At 47.5% G+C, this 16,411-nt stretch overlaps 1 protein-coding gene across 6 annotated transcripts in view; it reads right to left on the reverse strand.

The window, feature by feature from the left end:
• LOC139766194 (uncharacterized) overlaps positions 1-15,288 on the reverse strand; it is a 182,180-nt gene extending 166,892 nt beyond the window's left edge. The window contains exons 1-2 of one of the 6 annotated variants that reach the window (XM_071694473.1): positions 15,142-15,285; positions 4,841-4,925 (exon numbers count right to left, since the gene is read on the reverse strand). In XM_071694473.1, the coding sequence (XP_071550574.1) occupies positions 4,841-4,906 (66 nt within the window). In that variant the 5' untranslated portion in view covers positions 4,907-4,925; positions 15,142-15,285. Of the gene's footprint in view, positions 1-4,840; positions 5,623-15,130 lie in introns of those variants that run through there. The other 5 variants (XM_071694474.1, XM_071694475.1, XM_071694476.1 and 2 more) reach the window with 5 other exon arrangements.
• Positions 15,289-16,411: the final 1,123 nt, after the last annotated feature.

Consider the following 16,411-nt stretch of genomic DNA (forward strand, 5'->3'; position numbering starts at 1 on the left):
CCTTCGAGTTACGAGCCAGGGACTGGCCTTCACCCCGTCGATCATGATACAGGGTCTCACTATCATCATATTCCAGACAACTGAATATTGACATTACAGGAAAAGGTATCGCTAAACGCACCTGCTTTATAGCGTTGATAGCAATCAGTATTTTCGTCCGCATTTTCCTTTTTGATATAATTTTAAAATCCTGGAAATTATAGATATGTGTAATGTAAAGGGAGTGAATGAAGGAAACATTGAACTAATAATCGTACAGATCACATGAAAAAACAAAAGCTAGTGTCCAATAATGCCTCTCAGAGATGAGTAAAACAAAAGCTATATACACCAGATATGGAGTTATTTTCATATATGGATCCCCGCCAAGTTCGCTGGCTTCGTCCCCCGCTGCTCAGTCAACTGCCTGGAGGAACTTCCCATCATAATTCAGTAAAGCTTCCAGCACACACGAGGTAAAGAAAGATCTTCATTTCGCAGCGATTACGTGTGTCCCATCAAAACTTCTTAACCTTTAAACTGATAAATGTAACCTGTGAGTCTTTCTCCTCCTTACCACATCAATGATTGACTCTCTGTTCTCTTACACTATCAAAAAAAGCCTCGTCAGGACTCGGTGGTCTGTTGCTGTTGGAATTCACCTGTATTCTGTTGCAGTCTGTTGTACCTTGTCTTTAAAACGGCTCTCACCGGACTGGCGGATAATCTCATCCTCACTTCTCGTCTACTGTAATTATTCAGAACAGAGGAGAAGAATTTGGTAATATTACCTCTTACCCCAAACTGTGGTGTCATTTGTGTGTGTGTGTGTGAGGAACCTGCAGCCTCACCTGGCAAGGTAATGATAACAACATCACAGTGGCACGTCAGCTGGTGGACTGGCCTACTCCCACCAGGAAGTGGGGCACCTTCCCCTCCACCTGTGTGACTCTCCATCATGCCCCACCAGGGCTTCTCCACCGCCACTGTTTACGTCCTACAACGTCGTCATCACGGGTCTCCATCTTGCTCAGCCATCGGCACCCGCCTTTCCCCCTTCCGTCACTCGCTAACTCATTCCACCCAGACCTTATATAGGATCGACGCTCGATTAATTACACCCCCTGCCATCATAACCTTTCATCAAAGCCTCTCCGAAATATCGTCCCCTCCAGAGACGTCATCTTATTAACCAGTGACCTCCCCACCCGCGCTATCTGCCGCTAGGTACACCCCGTTCACCCGTGGTATCACCCATGAGATACGAGCAACACTACTGCGTGAGGCTGTGCGTCACCTCGCCTCGGTGCCACGCAGCAATCGCTGCTCCTTCGCCCACACTATTGGCCTGAGGGTTATGCCTGGAGGAGCCAGGCGCCACGAGGACCGACCAGCACGACCTACTTCACGGGTAATGACGAGTGGCGACTACCTCTTGAGAGAGATCTCTTGGCTTCAAAGTGTGAATTATCTGACACATGGCTGGCTGCCGCTAACACATAACAGCTGGGGCTGGCTGTCAGGAGACGCGTACTCTGAACCTCGAGTGCATAAGGTCACAAGCAGGCAGGTTAGGAGTGACAGAGTCACCTTTAAAAATGCACTCAGCAAGGTACGTTGGTGGTCAACATAGTATGGCCTACATATAGACTTCAAGACAATGAAGTGCATTGTGGGGTGTGGGTCTGAAATATACTCCGCAAGCCGTCGCTCAACACCGTCCGGGTGTGTCACTGATAAACATATCCCAACAAAGGTACTGAAAATAGCTTACCTGTGACGCTTCTGATCAAGCGATACTTGACTCAAGATAGTCTATGAGACCTTTCATGATGCTAGTGTTCGAGACCTTTCCTGATGCTAGTGTTCGAGACCTTTCCTGATGCTTTACACAAGAGAGTGTTCGAGACCTTTCATGATACTTTACACAAGATAGTGTTCGAGACCTTTCCTGATGCTTTACACAAGATAGTGTTCGAGACCTTTCATGATACTTTACACAAGATAGTGTTCGAGACCTTTCATGATACTTTACACAAGATAGTGTTCGAGACCTTTCATGATACTTTACACAAGATAGTGTTCGAGACCTTTCATGATACTTTACACAAGATAGTGTTCGAGACCTTTCATGATACTTTACACAAGATAGTGTTCGAGACCTTTCATGATACTTTACACAAGATAGTCAACGAGACCTTTCATGATACTTTACATATGATAGTCAACGAGACCTTTCATGATACTTTACACAAGATAGTGTTCGAGACCTTTCATGATACTTTACACAAGATAGTCAACGAGACCTTTCATGATGCTTTACATAAGATAGTCAACGAGACCTTTCATGATACTTTACACAAGATAGTCAACGAGACCTTTCATGATGCTTTACACAAGATAGTCAACGAGACCTTTCATGATGCTTTACATAAGATAGTCAACGAGACCTTTCATGATACTTTACACAAGATAGTCAACGAGACCTTTCATGATACTTTACACAAGATAGTCAACGAGACCTTTCATGATGCTTTACATAAGATAGTCAACGAGACCTTTCATGATGCTTTACATAAGATAGTCAACGAGACCTTTCATGATGCTTTACATAAGATAGTCAACGAGACCTTTCATGATACTTTACACAAGATAGTCAACGAGACCTTTCATGATACTTTACACAAGATAGTGTTCGAGACCTTTCATGATACTTTACACAAGATAGTCAACGAGACCTTTCATGATGCTTTACATAAGATAGTCAACGAGACCTTTCATGATACTTTACACAAGATAGTGTTCGAGACCTTTCATGATGCTTTACACAAGATAGTCAACGAGACCTTTCATGATGCTTTACATAAGATAGTCAACGAGACCTTTCATGATACTTTACACAAGATAGTCAACGAGACCTTTCATGATACTTTACACAAGATTGTCAACGAGACCTTTCATGATACTTTACACAAGATAGTGTTCGAGACCTTTCATGATACTTTACACAAGATAGTGTTCGAGACCTTTCATGATACTTTACACAAGATAGTCAACGAGACTTTTCATGATACTTTACATAAGATAGTCAACGAGACCTTTCATGATACTTTACACAAGATAGTCAACGAGACCTTTCATGATACTTTACACAAGATAGTGTTCGAGACCTTTCATGATACTTTACACAAGATAGTCAACGAGACCTTTCATGATGCTTTACATAAGATAGTCAACGAGACCTTTCATGATACTTTACACAAGATAGTGTTCGAGACCTTTCATGATGCTTTACACAAGATAGTGTTCGAGACCTTTCATGATACTTTACACAAGATAGTGTTCGAGACCTTTCATGATGCTTTACACAAGATAGTGTTCGAGACCTTTCATGATGCTTTACATAAGATAGTCAACGAGACCTTTCATGATGCTTTACATAAGATAGTCAACGAGACCTTTCATGATGCTTTACATAAGATAGTCAACGAGACCTTTCATGATGCTTTACATAAGATAGTGTTCGAGACCTTTCATGATGCTTTACACAAGATAGTGTTCGAGACCTTTCATGATACTTTACACAAGATAGTGTTCGAGACCTTTCATGATGCTTTACACAAGATAGTGTTCGAGACCTTTCATGATGCTTTACATAAGATAGTCAACGAGACCTTTCATGATGCTTTACATAAGATAGTCAACGAGACCTTTCATGATGCTTTACATAAGATAGTCAACGAGACCTTTCATGATGCTTTACATAAGATAGTCAACGAGACCTTTCATGATGCTTTACACAAGATAGTGTTCGAGACCTTTCATGATACTTTACACAAGATAGTCAACGAGACCTTTCATGATGCTTTACATAAGATAGTCAACGAGACCTTTCATGATACTTTACACAAGATAGTGTTCGAGACCTTTCATGATGCTTTACACAAGATAGTGTTCGAGACCTTTCATGATACTTTACACAAGATAGTGTTCGAGACCTTTCATGATGCTTTACACAAGATAGTGTTCGAGACCTTTCATGATGTTTTACATAAGATAGTCAACGAGACCTTTCATGATACTTTACACAAGATAGTGTGCGAGACCTTTCATGATGCTTTACATAAGATAGTCAACGAGACCTTTCATGATGCTTTACATAAGATAGTCAACGAGACCTTTCATGATACTTTACACAAGATAGTGTTCGAGACCTTTCATGATGCTTTACATAAGATAGTCAACGAGACCTTTCATGATACTTTACACAAGATAGTGTTCGAGACCTTTCATGATACTTTACACAAGATAGTGTTCGAGACCATGTTATCAGTGTTGATAATGAGGGACTGTATTAAACAAAGCTACACAAACCCGGTTGTCTGGTAAATGACTCCACTGATGTACAATCAGGAGGCAGGACTTACCCTCACCTGGCGGAGGGTAACGTACCGAGCTAGTAACACGTACTCTGTCCCTATCTATGCTCGCACCACAACCACTCCCTCACAAAGCCTGGGTTTCTGTTAACGGAGGCGATGAAAACAACGGTGAAGGCAGCCAGCCATTCTGGCCACGTTTCCCTCACTTAAAAGACATTCACACGTTATGATGAGCGACTCTGCCAGACTTTTAGCCAAATACAGGAATGTTTAGGCATTTGCCAATTGACTCACAATTATCTAGCTTCTCTGATGAAGCTGTAGAAATTGAAAGTTCATTTCTTTGATTCTGAGAGAGAGAGAGAGAAGGAAGTTGGGGGGGGGGGGGGGGGGTAAGTGAGTGTGTGTGTGTGTGTGTGTGTGTGTGTGTGTCTGTGTGGAGGGGGCGGGGGTACTGGTACTGGGTCCTGTACAGGTACCTTGGGGCCTGGTTTCGGTTGGACGTCGAAGCTGACCGTCTGCGGCCTGGTAGCTGGGAGAGACATCTCTCTGACTGGAGATGACCTGGAATGGGAGAGAGACTCGTTGGATGCTACAGCGGCACCTCCTGCAGACGAAGCGGTGCTGCTGTCGGCGTCATGCACGAGAGGAGAGGAGTCTTGATTGCCACACACGGAGGACGTAGCGGCCTCAGCCCCTGCCAGGGTGTGAGAGGCGCACTCACACTGCCGGTACACAGGATCGCTCGAGGTGGACCTGGCCCCTCTGGCACTCGGGGACTGACTTCGAGAAACACCAGCTGAGGCCGAGCGAAGACTCGACACGTCCCTCGTGCTGGTGCGTCCTCGGGACATAAGGTCGTCCCAGAAGTCCCATGAGGCTCCTGGGGGCAACTGATACACTCCAGAGCGGTTCTCGGATCCCGGGTCAGAGGGCTGGAGGGGCCCTCCGCGGGACCTGAGCGTCTGGAGGATCTTCTGGGTTATTGTGAGCACCGTCGTGAAGGTTCACACGACACAACACACGCGGCACCGCTGCGCTCTGGGTTGACACGTGAGTGGAGGTGTCGGGGGCGGGCGGGTGTGTGGTGCTGTACCTGTGGCGCCACCGTCGCCCACCTGGCATCCCACCCGACGACAGAGGTCACTACCACCCGGACGGAGCCAGACCCGTCCGGGAGGCCACTAACGTTAGCAGGGGTCACTCCTCCGCTCCTTCCCCCACGGAGTCAGGCAACCCTGTGATCCCTCTCCTTCCTTCCTTCCTTCTCTCTCTCTCTCTCTCTCTCTCTCTCTCTCTCTCTCTCTCTCTCTCTCTCTCTCTCTCTCTCACTTCCGTCCTCACCACCACTCAACTTCATCCATTCTCCCTTTCCTCCTGAGCCAGTGCTCATCACTCACAACCATCCTCTCGTTCCTCGAGCTAATCTCCCGCCGGCGAGACTGCAGCATCCTGAGCGATATTCCCCTGTGGCGTCGTCGTCGACCTGGTGTTGTGGGAGACGTCTCGTGTAAGGCTTCACGAGCCCGTAGACTAGTGCATGCATCGCCTGTCACTTGGTTCACCGCCACAGTGATGGCAACACAAGCAGACGGGCAGCACATGTCGTGATGGTGCATTACGTCTACATAGACTAACGTACATCCACTATATCGAGGGATAACAATTATCTCTGTTCATCGTCTCCACACGTATGATGACGAGTGCCAGATAAAGAGGTAATATACAGCTTGCGTCTGACCACACCGCAGTACACTTAAGAAGCACATCCCAGCTAAGCCTGAGCACTCTTGGACGCCCTACACAACACCAGTAGCTCAGCGGGAGGAAAGATCTGAGAATACGTCTTGTTCAGGTGTGGTAGCTCGTGGTCTGCCGCACAGTGACTTCGATCATACGTAGGAATGGTTCCTCCTCATACTGAGTCGATGTTGATGTTGTCGCCTCCTCTGGGACCGTGTTCTTGCTCACTCGACACAGGTGAGGCTTGAAGCGGTCCCACTCCTGGACTCGCCCATTTCGACTACCAAACTTGACCGTTCTCGCCCGAGGACACCGGGAGGGTTCTGCTGCAGAGAGAGGTTACTCTGCTTGTGTCCCCAGACACCTGAACCACAGCAGGCAGTACTGGCCAGGTCACTACCTCGTTCTTGTGTGCACGTCAGCAACGCAAGCGTTGCTCGTGGTGATCTCTGCTGCTTCCGCTACACCGTGGACCGGGAGAATTCTCGATCGTCTCATGTCTTTCCCTAACAGCCAAGACCTGCCTATAGGAAAAGAAGCAGTTTTTCCTTTTCCACACACACACACACACACACACACACACACACACACACACACACACAAAATCACATTTTTCTCTTGCTACTTCTCACCACCACCACTACCACTACCCTTTTCTCCCACGTCTCCTCTCCACGAGGACCTCCGTCCATCAAGCCTCTCACATGAACATGAAAAGCAATAATGCGCCACAGTTTCATACGGAATAAAACGTGAGACAATATCAAATGATCCAAATGACTGTCGAGTGATGGCAGGACGCCGACAGTGATGGCAGGACGCTAACAGTGATGGTAGGACGCCGACAGTGATGGCAGGACGCTGACAGTGATAGCAGGACGCCAACTGTGGTGGCAGGACGCTAACAGTGATGGCAAGACGCCGACAGTGATGGCAGGACGCTAACAGTGATGGCACAATGCCAACAGTGATGGCAGGACGCTAACAGTGATGGCAAGACGCTGACAGTGATGGCAGGACGCTAACAGTGATGGCACAATGCCAACAGTGATGGCAAGACGCCGACAGTGATGGCAGGACGCTAACAGTGATGGCAGGACGTTGACGATTTTTACTGGACACAGACGAGGATGGCAGGACATCACACATGATGGTTGGACGCCGAGAATATTAACAGGACGGCTCGTATACGCTGGAGACACCAGCCGCCCAGGGAGGTTACTGCCCTCCTGGCTTGTGATGGTCGGGCACCATCTTACATCCTCCTCCGTGTCAGTAGGTTGTCGACACCAGCCGCCCAGGGACAGTACTCTCCTCCTGGCTGAGGAGTGTTCAAGTGGTGGCCGGGGACCATCATCTCACAAACTCAGAATGGTTATAAGTAACAAGTGGAGTGCCACAAGGATCACCCTTAGGACTGAGTCACTTTTTTCATATATATTAATGATATTGATAATGGGCTACATAGCAAGATATCAAAATTCGCTGATGTTGCAAAGCTAGGAAAATATCGACAATTGATTTTGAGCGACTACATCTTCAAGAGACATAGCAAAAAAAAAAAAAAAAAAGGTAAGCTAACATAGGAATTCTATTGAACTGCAAAAGGTAAATGAGGAAAAAGACTTAGGAACAGTGCAGAGAAGCAGTGACAAGAGTGAAGACAACTTGATTATGATAACATGAGAAGGGCCTTCGAATTTATATCTAGGGAAGTCCTCCTAACTCTTTACAGTTCACTTCGACACCATCTTGAATATTATGTTCCGTTTTGGTCATTGCACTTAAGAAAAATAAAAGACGGAATGGAGAGAGTGTAGCGTATGGTTACCCAAATACTTCCCAGACTGGGGAACTATAAGAGCAGATGAAACAACTTGAATCTGTTCAGCTTAGAAGAGAGAGGGTTAAGAGGTGATCTAATACAGGTATTCAAAATCATGGAAGACTTTGATACTCTTGATCGATCAAGTTATTGTAGACTTGATTCGTCTCATTCCACTCGTAGTCTTATGAATACAAACTCGTATGTAAATGTTTGACCTCGAATGAGTCGAAGTACCTTTTCTTCAACAGGATTGTTAACATATGGAACGATATGCCAATTAGAGTGGTTGAAAGCAGTGCTGTAGGTACATATAAGAAAAAAACTTGATAAATACTTCGCTTCAAGTCCACGACTTACATTATTAAAGCCTCCTTATTCACACTGACAATCTGTAGATTATTCTCTTTGAATTATGTGTTTACCTTCTAACTTTAGCACATCGATGTGTGAGTTTTTGATATCTTCCACGTTCGTAAACAGCCTCGAAAGAACCCAGTGGTCTGTGGCCGTTCGAATTGCTTTGCATTTCTTTCGTGTCAGTTGATTGTAGACACCCGCCGCCCAGGGCAGCACTCCCCTCCTGACCTAGGAGTGTTCAAGTGATGGCCGGGGACCATCATGGTACACCCGCCGGGTCAGGATCGCTGGTCTGTTTCATTATAATTACGATACGAAGCTCAATACATGTATCTTCCTTCACGCCAGCAAGATACACCCCAGTCTCCTTCGTTGTCGTCCTAGCCACACACGCACACACACACACACACACACACACACACGGGATCTTTCCGATCGTATTTATCCTGATTACAACATCACTTGCTCGTTAGTCCCACCGTCACAACGTAACATGAGCAGCTTTGAAACATCATCTTCGTCCCATCTTCTCTCAAGATCATCACTTATTCGTCCATTTCACGCACCCTCCTGGCCATGATGACGTACCGTGTCCCGGACCATACAGTTTAACACACGAACAGGAGGCTGAAAATGGCGGTAAAGTGCAAATGATGATGAAGATGATGAAGATGATGTTGATGATAATGATGATGATAATGATGACGATGATGATAATGATGATGATAATGATGACGATGATGATGATAATGATGATGATAATGATGACGATGATGATGATAATGATGATGATAATGATGACGATGATGATGATAATGATGATGATAATGATGACGATGATGATAATGATGATAATGGTGACGATGATGATGATAATGATGACGATGATGATAATGATGATAATGGTGACGATGATGAAGATGAAGATGATGATGATGATGATAATGATGATGATGACACTTTGATATATACGATGAAGGACGCCAGTGATGATAACAAGACGCCAAGGGCTAGAACAGGACGCCCACCATGACAACAGGATGATAACAGGGCGCCTGCAATGACTACAGGATAACGTATATGATAACAGGACGCCTACAATGATTACAGGATACCGTTCATGATAACAGGACGCCTACAATGATTACAAGATACCGTTCATGATAACAGGACGCCTACAATGATTACAGGATACCGTTCATGATAACAGGACGCCTACAATGATTACAGGATACCGTTCATGATAACAGGACGCCTACAATGATTACAGGATACCGTTCATGATAACAGGACGCCTACAATGATTACAGGATACCGTTCATGATAACAGGACGCCTACAATGATTACAGGATACCGTTCATGATAACAGGACGCCTACAATGATTACAGGATACCGTTCATGATAACAGGACGCCTACAATGATTACAAGATACCGTTCATGATAACAGGACGCCTACAATGATTACAGGATACCGTTCATGATAACAGGACGCCTACAATGATTACAAGATACCGTTCATGATAACAGGACGCCTACAATGATTACAAGATACCGTTCATGATAACAGGACGCCTACAATGATTACAGGATACCGTTCATGATAACAGGACGCCTACAATGATTACAAGATACCGTTCATGATAACAGGACGCCTACAATGATTACAGGATACCGTTCATGATAACAGGACGCCTACAATGATTACAGGATACCGTTCATGATAACAGGACGCCTACAATGATTACAGGATACCGTTCATGATAACAGAACGCCTACAATGATTATAGGATACCGTTCATGATAACAGGACGCCCACGATGAAGATAACAGGTTGTCGTCGATGGAGACGTGGGACGTCCACAACGATAACAATTTCGGAGAAGACGATATGTGACGCTGACGACTTGTTACATGTTGACCATGACATGATGAGAGCACCACACTGCATGACATGATGACAGCACCACACTGCATGACATGATGACAGCACCACACTGCATGACATGATGACATGATGACAGCACCACACTGCATGACATGATGACAGCACCACACTGCATGACATGATGACAGCACCACACTGCATGACATGATGACAGCACCACACTGCATGACATGATGACAGCACCACACTGCATGACATAATGACAGCACCACACTGCATGACATGATGACATGATGACAGCACCACACTGCATGACATAATGACAGCACCACACTGCATGACATGATGACATGATGACAGCACCACACTGCATGACATAATGACAGCACCACACTGCATGACATGATGACATGATGACAGCACCACACTGCATGACATGATGACATGATGACAGCACCACACTGCATGACATAATGACAGCACCACACTGCATGACATGATGACATGATGACAGCACCACACTGCATGACATAATGACAGCACCACACTGCATGACATGATGACATGATGACAGCACCACACTGCATGACATGATGACAGCACCACACTGCATGACATGATGACAGCACCACACTGCATGACATGATGACAGCACCACACTGCATGACATATGACAGCACCACACTGCATGACATGATGACAGATGACAGCACACACACTGCATGACATAATGACAGCACCACACTGCATGACATGATGACATGATGACAGCACACACACTGCATGACATATGACAGCACCACACTGCATGACATAATGACAGCACCACACTGCATGACATGATGACATGATGACAGCACCACACTGCATGACATGATGACATGATGACAGCACCACACTGCATGACATGATGACATGATGACAGCACCACACTGCATGACATGATGACAGCACCACACTGCATGACATGATGACATGATGACAGCACCACACTGCATGACATGATGACAGCACCACACTGCATGACATGATGACATGATCACACCACCACACTGCATGACATGTTCACATGATCACAGCACCACACTGCATGACATGATACATGATCACAGCACCACACTGCATGACATGATGACATGATCACACCACCACACTCCATGACATGATGACATGATCACAGCACCACACTGCATGACATATTCACATGATCACAGCACCAAACTGCATGACATGTTGACGTGATCACAGCACCACACTGCATGACTTGATGACATGATCACAGCACCACACTGCATGACATGGTGACATGATCACATCACCACACTGCATGACATGATGACATGATCACAGCACCAAACTGCATGACATGATGACGTGATCACAGCACCACACTGCATGACATGATGACATGATCACAGCACCACTTGCATGAAATGATGACATGATCACAACACCACACTACATCACGTGATGACATGATCACAGCACCACACTGCATGACATATTCACATGATCACAGCACCACACTGCAGGACATGATGACATGATCACAGCACCACACTGCATGACATGATGACATGATCACAGCACCACACTGCATGACATAATGATATGATCACAGCACCACACTGCATGACATGATAACATGATCACAGCACCACACTGCATGACATGATGACATGATCACAACACCACACTACATCACGTGATGACATGATCACAGCACCACACTGCAGGACATGATGACATGATCACAGCACCACACTGCATGACATGATGACATGACATCACCACACTGCATGACATGATATGATCACAGCACTACACTGCATGACATGATAACATGATCACAGCAACACACTGCATCACATGATGTCATGATCACAGCACCACACTGCATCACATGATGACATGATCACAGCACCACACTGCATCACACGATGACATGATCACAGCATCATACAGTGACATGATCAAAGTATCACACGATGACATGATCACAGCACCACATTGCATTTCACGATGACATGATCACTGCATCACACGATGACATGATCACAGCACAGCTCTGCATTACTCGATAACATGATCACAGCATCACACGATGACATGATCACAGCACCGCACTGCATCACACGATGACATGATCACAGCACAGCACTGCATCACACGATGACATGATCACAGCACAGCACTGCATTACTCGATAATATGATCACAGCATCACACGATGACATGATCACAGCACCGCACTGCATCACACGATGACATGATCACAGCACAGCACTGCATCACACGATGACATGATCACAGCACAGCACTGCATTACTCGATAATATGATCACAGCATCACACGATGACATGATCACAGCACCGCACTGCATCACACGATGACATGATCACAGCACAGCACTGCATCACACGATGACATGATCACAGCACTGCACTGCATTACTCGATAATATGATCACAGCATCACACGATGACATGATCACAGCACCGCACTGCATCACACGATGACATGATCACAGCACTGCACTGCATTACTCGATAATATGATCACAGCATCACACGATGACATGATCACAGCACAGCACTGCATTACTCGATAACATGATCACAGCATCACACGATGACATGATCACAGCACCATTGTATTACACGATGACACGATCACATCGTCACATGATGACATGATAACATCACACGATGACGTGATCACAAAAAACACTGCATCACACGATGACATGATCACAGCACCACACTGCATCAAACGATGACATGATCACAGCACAGCACTGCATTACACGATAACATGATCACTGCATCACACGATGACATGATCACTGCATCACACGATAACATGATCACAGCACGACACGGCATCACACGATGACATGATCATAGCACCACACTGCATTACACGATGACATGATCAGAGCATCATACGATGATATGATCACAGCATCACAGATGACATTATCTCAGCACCACACCGCAGTACAAGATGACATGATCAGCATAACACGGTGACATGATCGCAGCATCACTGCATCACACGATGACATGATCACAGCACCACACTGCATCACATGAGGATCACAGCGAACCACTACATAGGACGATGACATGATCACAGCACCACACTGCATCACATGAGGATCACAGCGAATCACTACATAAGACGATGATATGATCACCACCGCAGTGCATCACATGATGACATGATCACAGCACCACACTGCATCAAACGATGACATGATCACAGCACCACACTGCATCAAACGATGACATGATCACAGCGCCACACTGCATCAAACGATGACATGATCACAGCACCACACTGCATCAAACGATGAAATGATCACAGCATCACACTGCATCAAACGATAACATGATCATAGCATCACATGATGACATGATCACAGCACCACACACTGTACTCTCCTCACAACGCGTGTCACACCACACTCTCAGATCCCACACTAAACGCTCCCATCACAAGTTTCACTACACTGATGCATGTTTCAGACCTCTCGTGATTCATTTTCCCCACACGATTTCGCTCCCCTACTGAAAGTTTCGCGGTCTTTTCTTTTTTTTCGCTTCCTTAGTGGATGTCTCAGTTCTGCAATAGAGGGTTTCGTATCTGCACGTCAAACTCATATGTCTATTACGACATGTTTCACTGCGACATGTTTCATGCCTCTGCTCTGAGGTACTTTACACCGTTTCATTCCCAACCTTGTGTCTGCCTGCTTCATCGCAGGTTTCACAGTCGCAACACGTGTGTGATTCGCACATTCGTGATCGTCCCTCTCCTGTGGTGCCCTTGATCGACCCTCTCCTGTGGTCGTCCCTCTCCTGTGGTGCCCTTGATCGACCCTCTCCTGTGGTCGTCCCTCTCCTGTGGTGCCCTTGATCGTCCCCCTCCTGTGGTCGTCCCTCTCCTGTGGTGCCCATGATCGTCCCTCTCCTGTGGTGCCCATGATCGTCCCCCTCCTGTGGTCGTCCCTCTCCTGTGGTCGTCCCTCTCCTGTGGTGCCTGTTCCTTCGGCCTTCATCTCCTGGTGGCACGCTTTCCTCATGTTTCTGCGGTGTGCCGCACACTGCACTGCAGGTGTCTGGTGGCCCAGCGCCGCACTTGCTCCCCGTGTCTGGCTTCCTCCTGCAGGCGAGGCTCCAGTACCTACCTGAAGGGTTCAGGCCGCCCCTGCCTCACGCCCCGAGGAGGAGCGGCTCTGGTAGCCAGAGGGGACTCGCGGCACTGTTCCCTCACAACTTGCGGCAGTGATATAATCACTAGGGACTCGCGTCACTGTTCCCTCACAACTTGCGGCAGTGATATAATCACTAGGGACTCGCGTCACTGTGCACCTCGGACTGGCGACGCTCACAGTCACAGGGGGATTCGTGGTTCTGTTTCCTACGGATTCGTGTCACTGAGAGTCACCGGGGACTCACGGTACCGTTGCCCTAGGGCTGGAGACACTGAGAGTCACCGGGGACTTGCAGGACTGCTTCTTTAAGCCTGGAGTCACTGAGAGTCACCGGGGACTCACGGTACCGTTGCCCGAGGGCTGGAGACACTGAGAGTCACCGGAGACTCGCAGGACTGCTTCTTTAAGCTTGGAGTCACTGAGAGTCACCGGGGACTCACTGTGCCGTTGCCCTAGGGCTGGAGACACTGAGAGTCACCGGGGACTTGCAGGACTGCTTCTTTATTAAGCCTGGAGTCACTGAGAGTCACCGGAGACTTGCAGGACTGCTTCTTTATTAAGCCTGGAGTCACTGAGAGTCACAGGGGACTCACTGTGCCGTTGCCCTAGGGCTGGAGTCACTGAGAGTCAGCGGGAGACTCGCGGTCCTGTTCTCCTGGTAATATCTGGCACCGACGACAACCTACGACTCGCGCGCGACGACTCTGTGGATTGCGTCACTGGTGGTGTTTACCTACGACTTACGATACTGTTCCGTACGACTGGCGGCGCAGGCAAGTCGTCAGTCACCTGCGACCAACGAGTGGAGGCAGCGTCGGGTGCGGGGCGGATACTGATGGTCTTGCTCGTCTCGCGGTGTGGGGGTCAGGACCCCCGGCAGGAGGAGGAGGAGGGGGTGTTGGCCAGCCGCCCTCCGCGGGATGACGCCGGTTGCCACCTTTTGTTTATCGTCTGACGCACCAGCCTCGAGGACCTGATGGCCGCGAGCGGCTAAATACACGGATTACCTGCGGCGGGAGGCGTTCTGCTGGAGCGAGTCTAAAACACAAGGTGATACAAGAGGGACGGAAATAGATGAGATCATTGTGGTCATCCGCTGCTCCTGGGGCGCCCCCACCGTCAGGGAGCTATATAAAGCTGGGCCCTGTGCCGGGAAGGGTCCGTGGACACGGTCGAGGAGAAAGCCTCGTGATAAACACAAGGAGGGGGTAGCGACTCACGGGTATATTAGGCGTAGCACGGTGAGGGAGAGCCGTGATAAGGCAAGAGCTCCGGGAGAGCCGTCCGGGCAGCTGGGAAGTGCAACGCAAGATTGAAGGATCGTCACAGAGCAAGTAGGAGAAGAAGAGGGAGTTAGAGGACAGTGGCTAGCACAGGCGAAGGATGGAAGTAAAAGGGACATGAAATGTGGACATGACAGAACACAGGGAGTGAGGGACCTGACCATGACCAGTGTGGAGAACCAGGTGTTGGATGTATCAAGACGCTGTACATACGAAGAACTTGTGGGTAAGATAATGTCAAATGAGAGAGAAGACAGCCAACACCACACAGTATATAGAGACAACCGACTCTATGGAACACTTGACCTAACCCAGAAGCTGATGGTGGCGTAAGGAGAGGAGGAGGAGGAGGAGGAGGGGCGACGACGGCCACGGGTCCAGATACACTAATGTCACCGACGACCCTTGCGATATGTCACCGCCCAAATCTGCATGATGTTCTCGCCAAACTTTGTGATGACATCGCCAAAATGCGCGTGATGTCACCTCAATACTTTACATGATGTCATGACCATAAGTTTATTCTTTTTTTGGGTGGGTGGGTAGGGATGTGGTGGTGTGTGTCATCACCATACTCCTGCGTGTGTCATCAGCCTCCCATGAGTGCTCGTGTTGTCTGTTGGCCAGCTGGTCCTCCACCTGGCGATAGACTACCATCTGTTTGTTCCCCCGTCTCCACTCCACTGATCCTCCACTCGGTCAACACTGTGGTTCCCCGCTGCGTTCTGGGC

This window comes from Panulirus ornatus, chromosome 57 (assembly GCF_036320965.1).
Source record: "Panulirus ornatus isolate Po-2019 chromosome 57, ASM3632096v1, whole genome shotgun sequence".
NCBI classification, from domain to species: domain Eukaryota; kingdom Metazoa; phylum Arthropoda; class Malacostraca; order Decapoda; family Palinuridae; genus Panulirus; species Panulirus ornatus.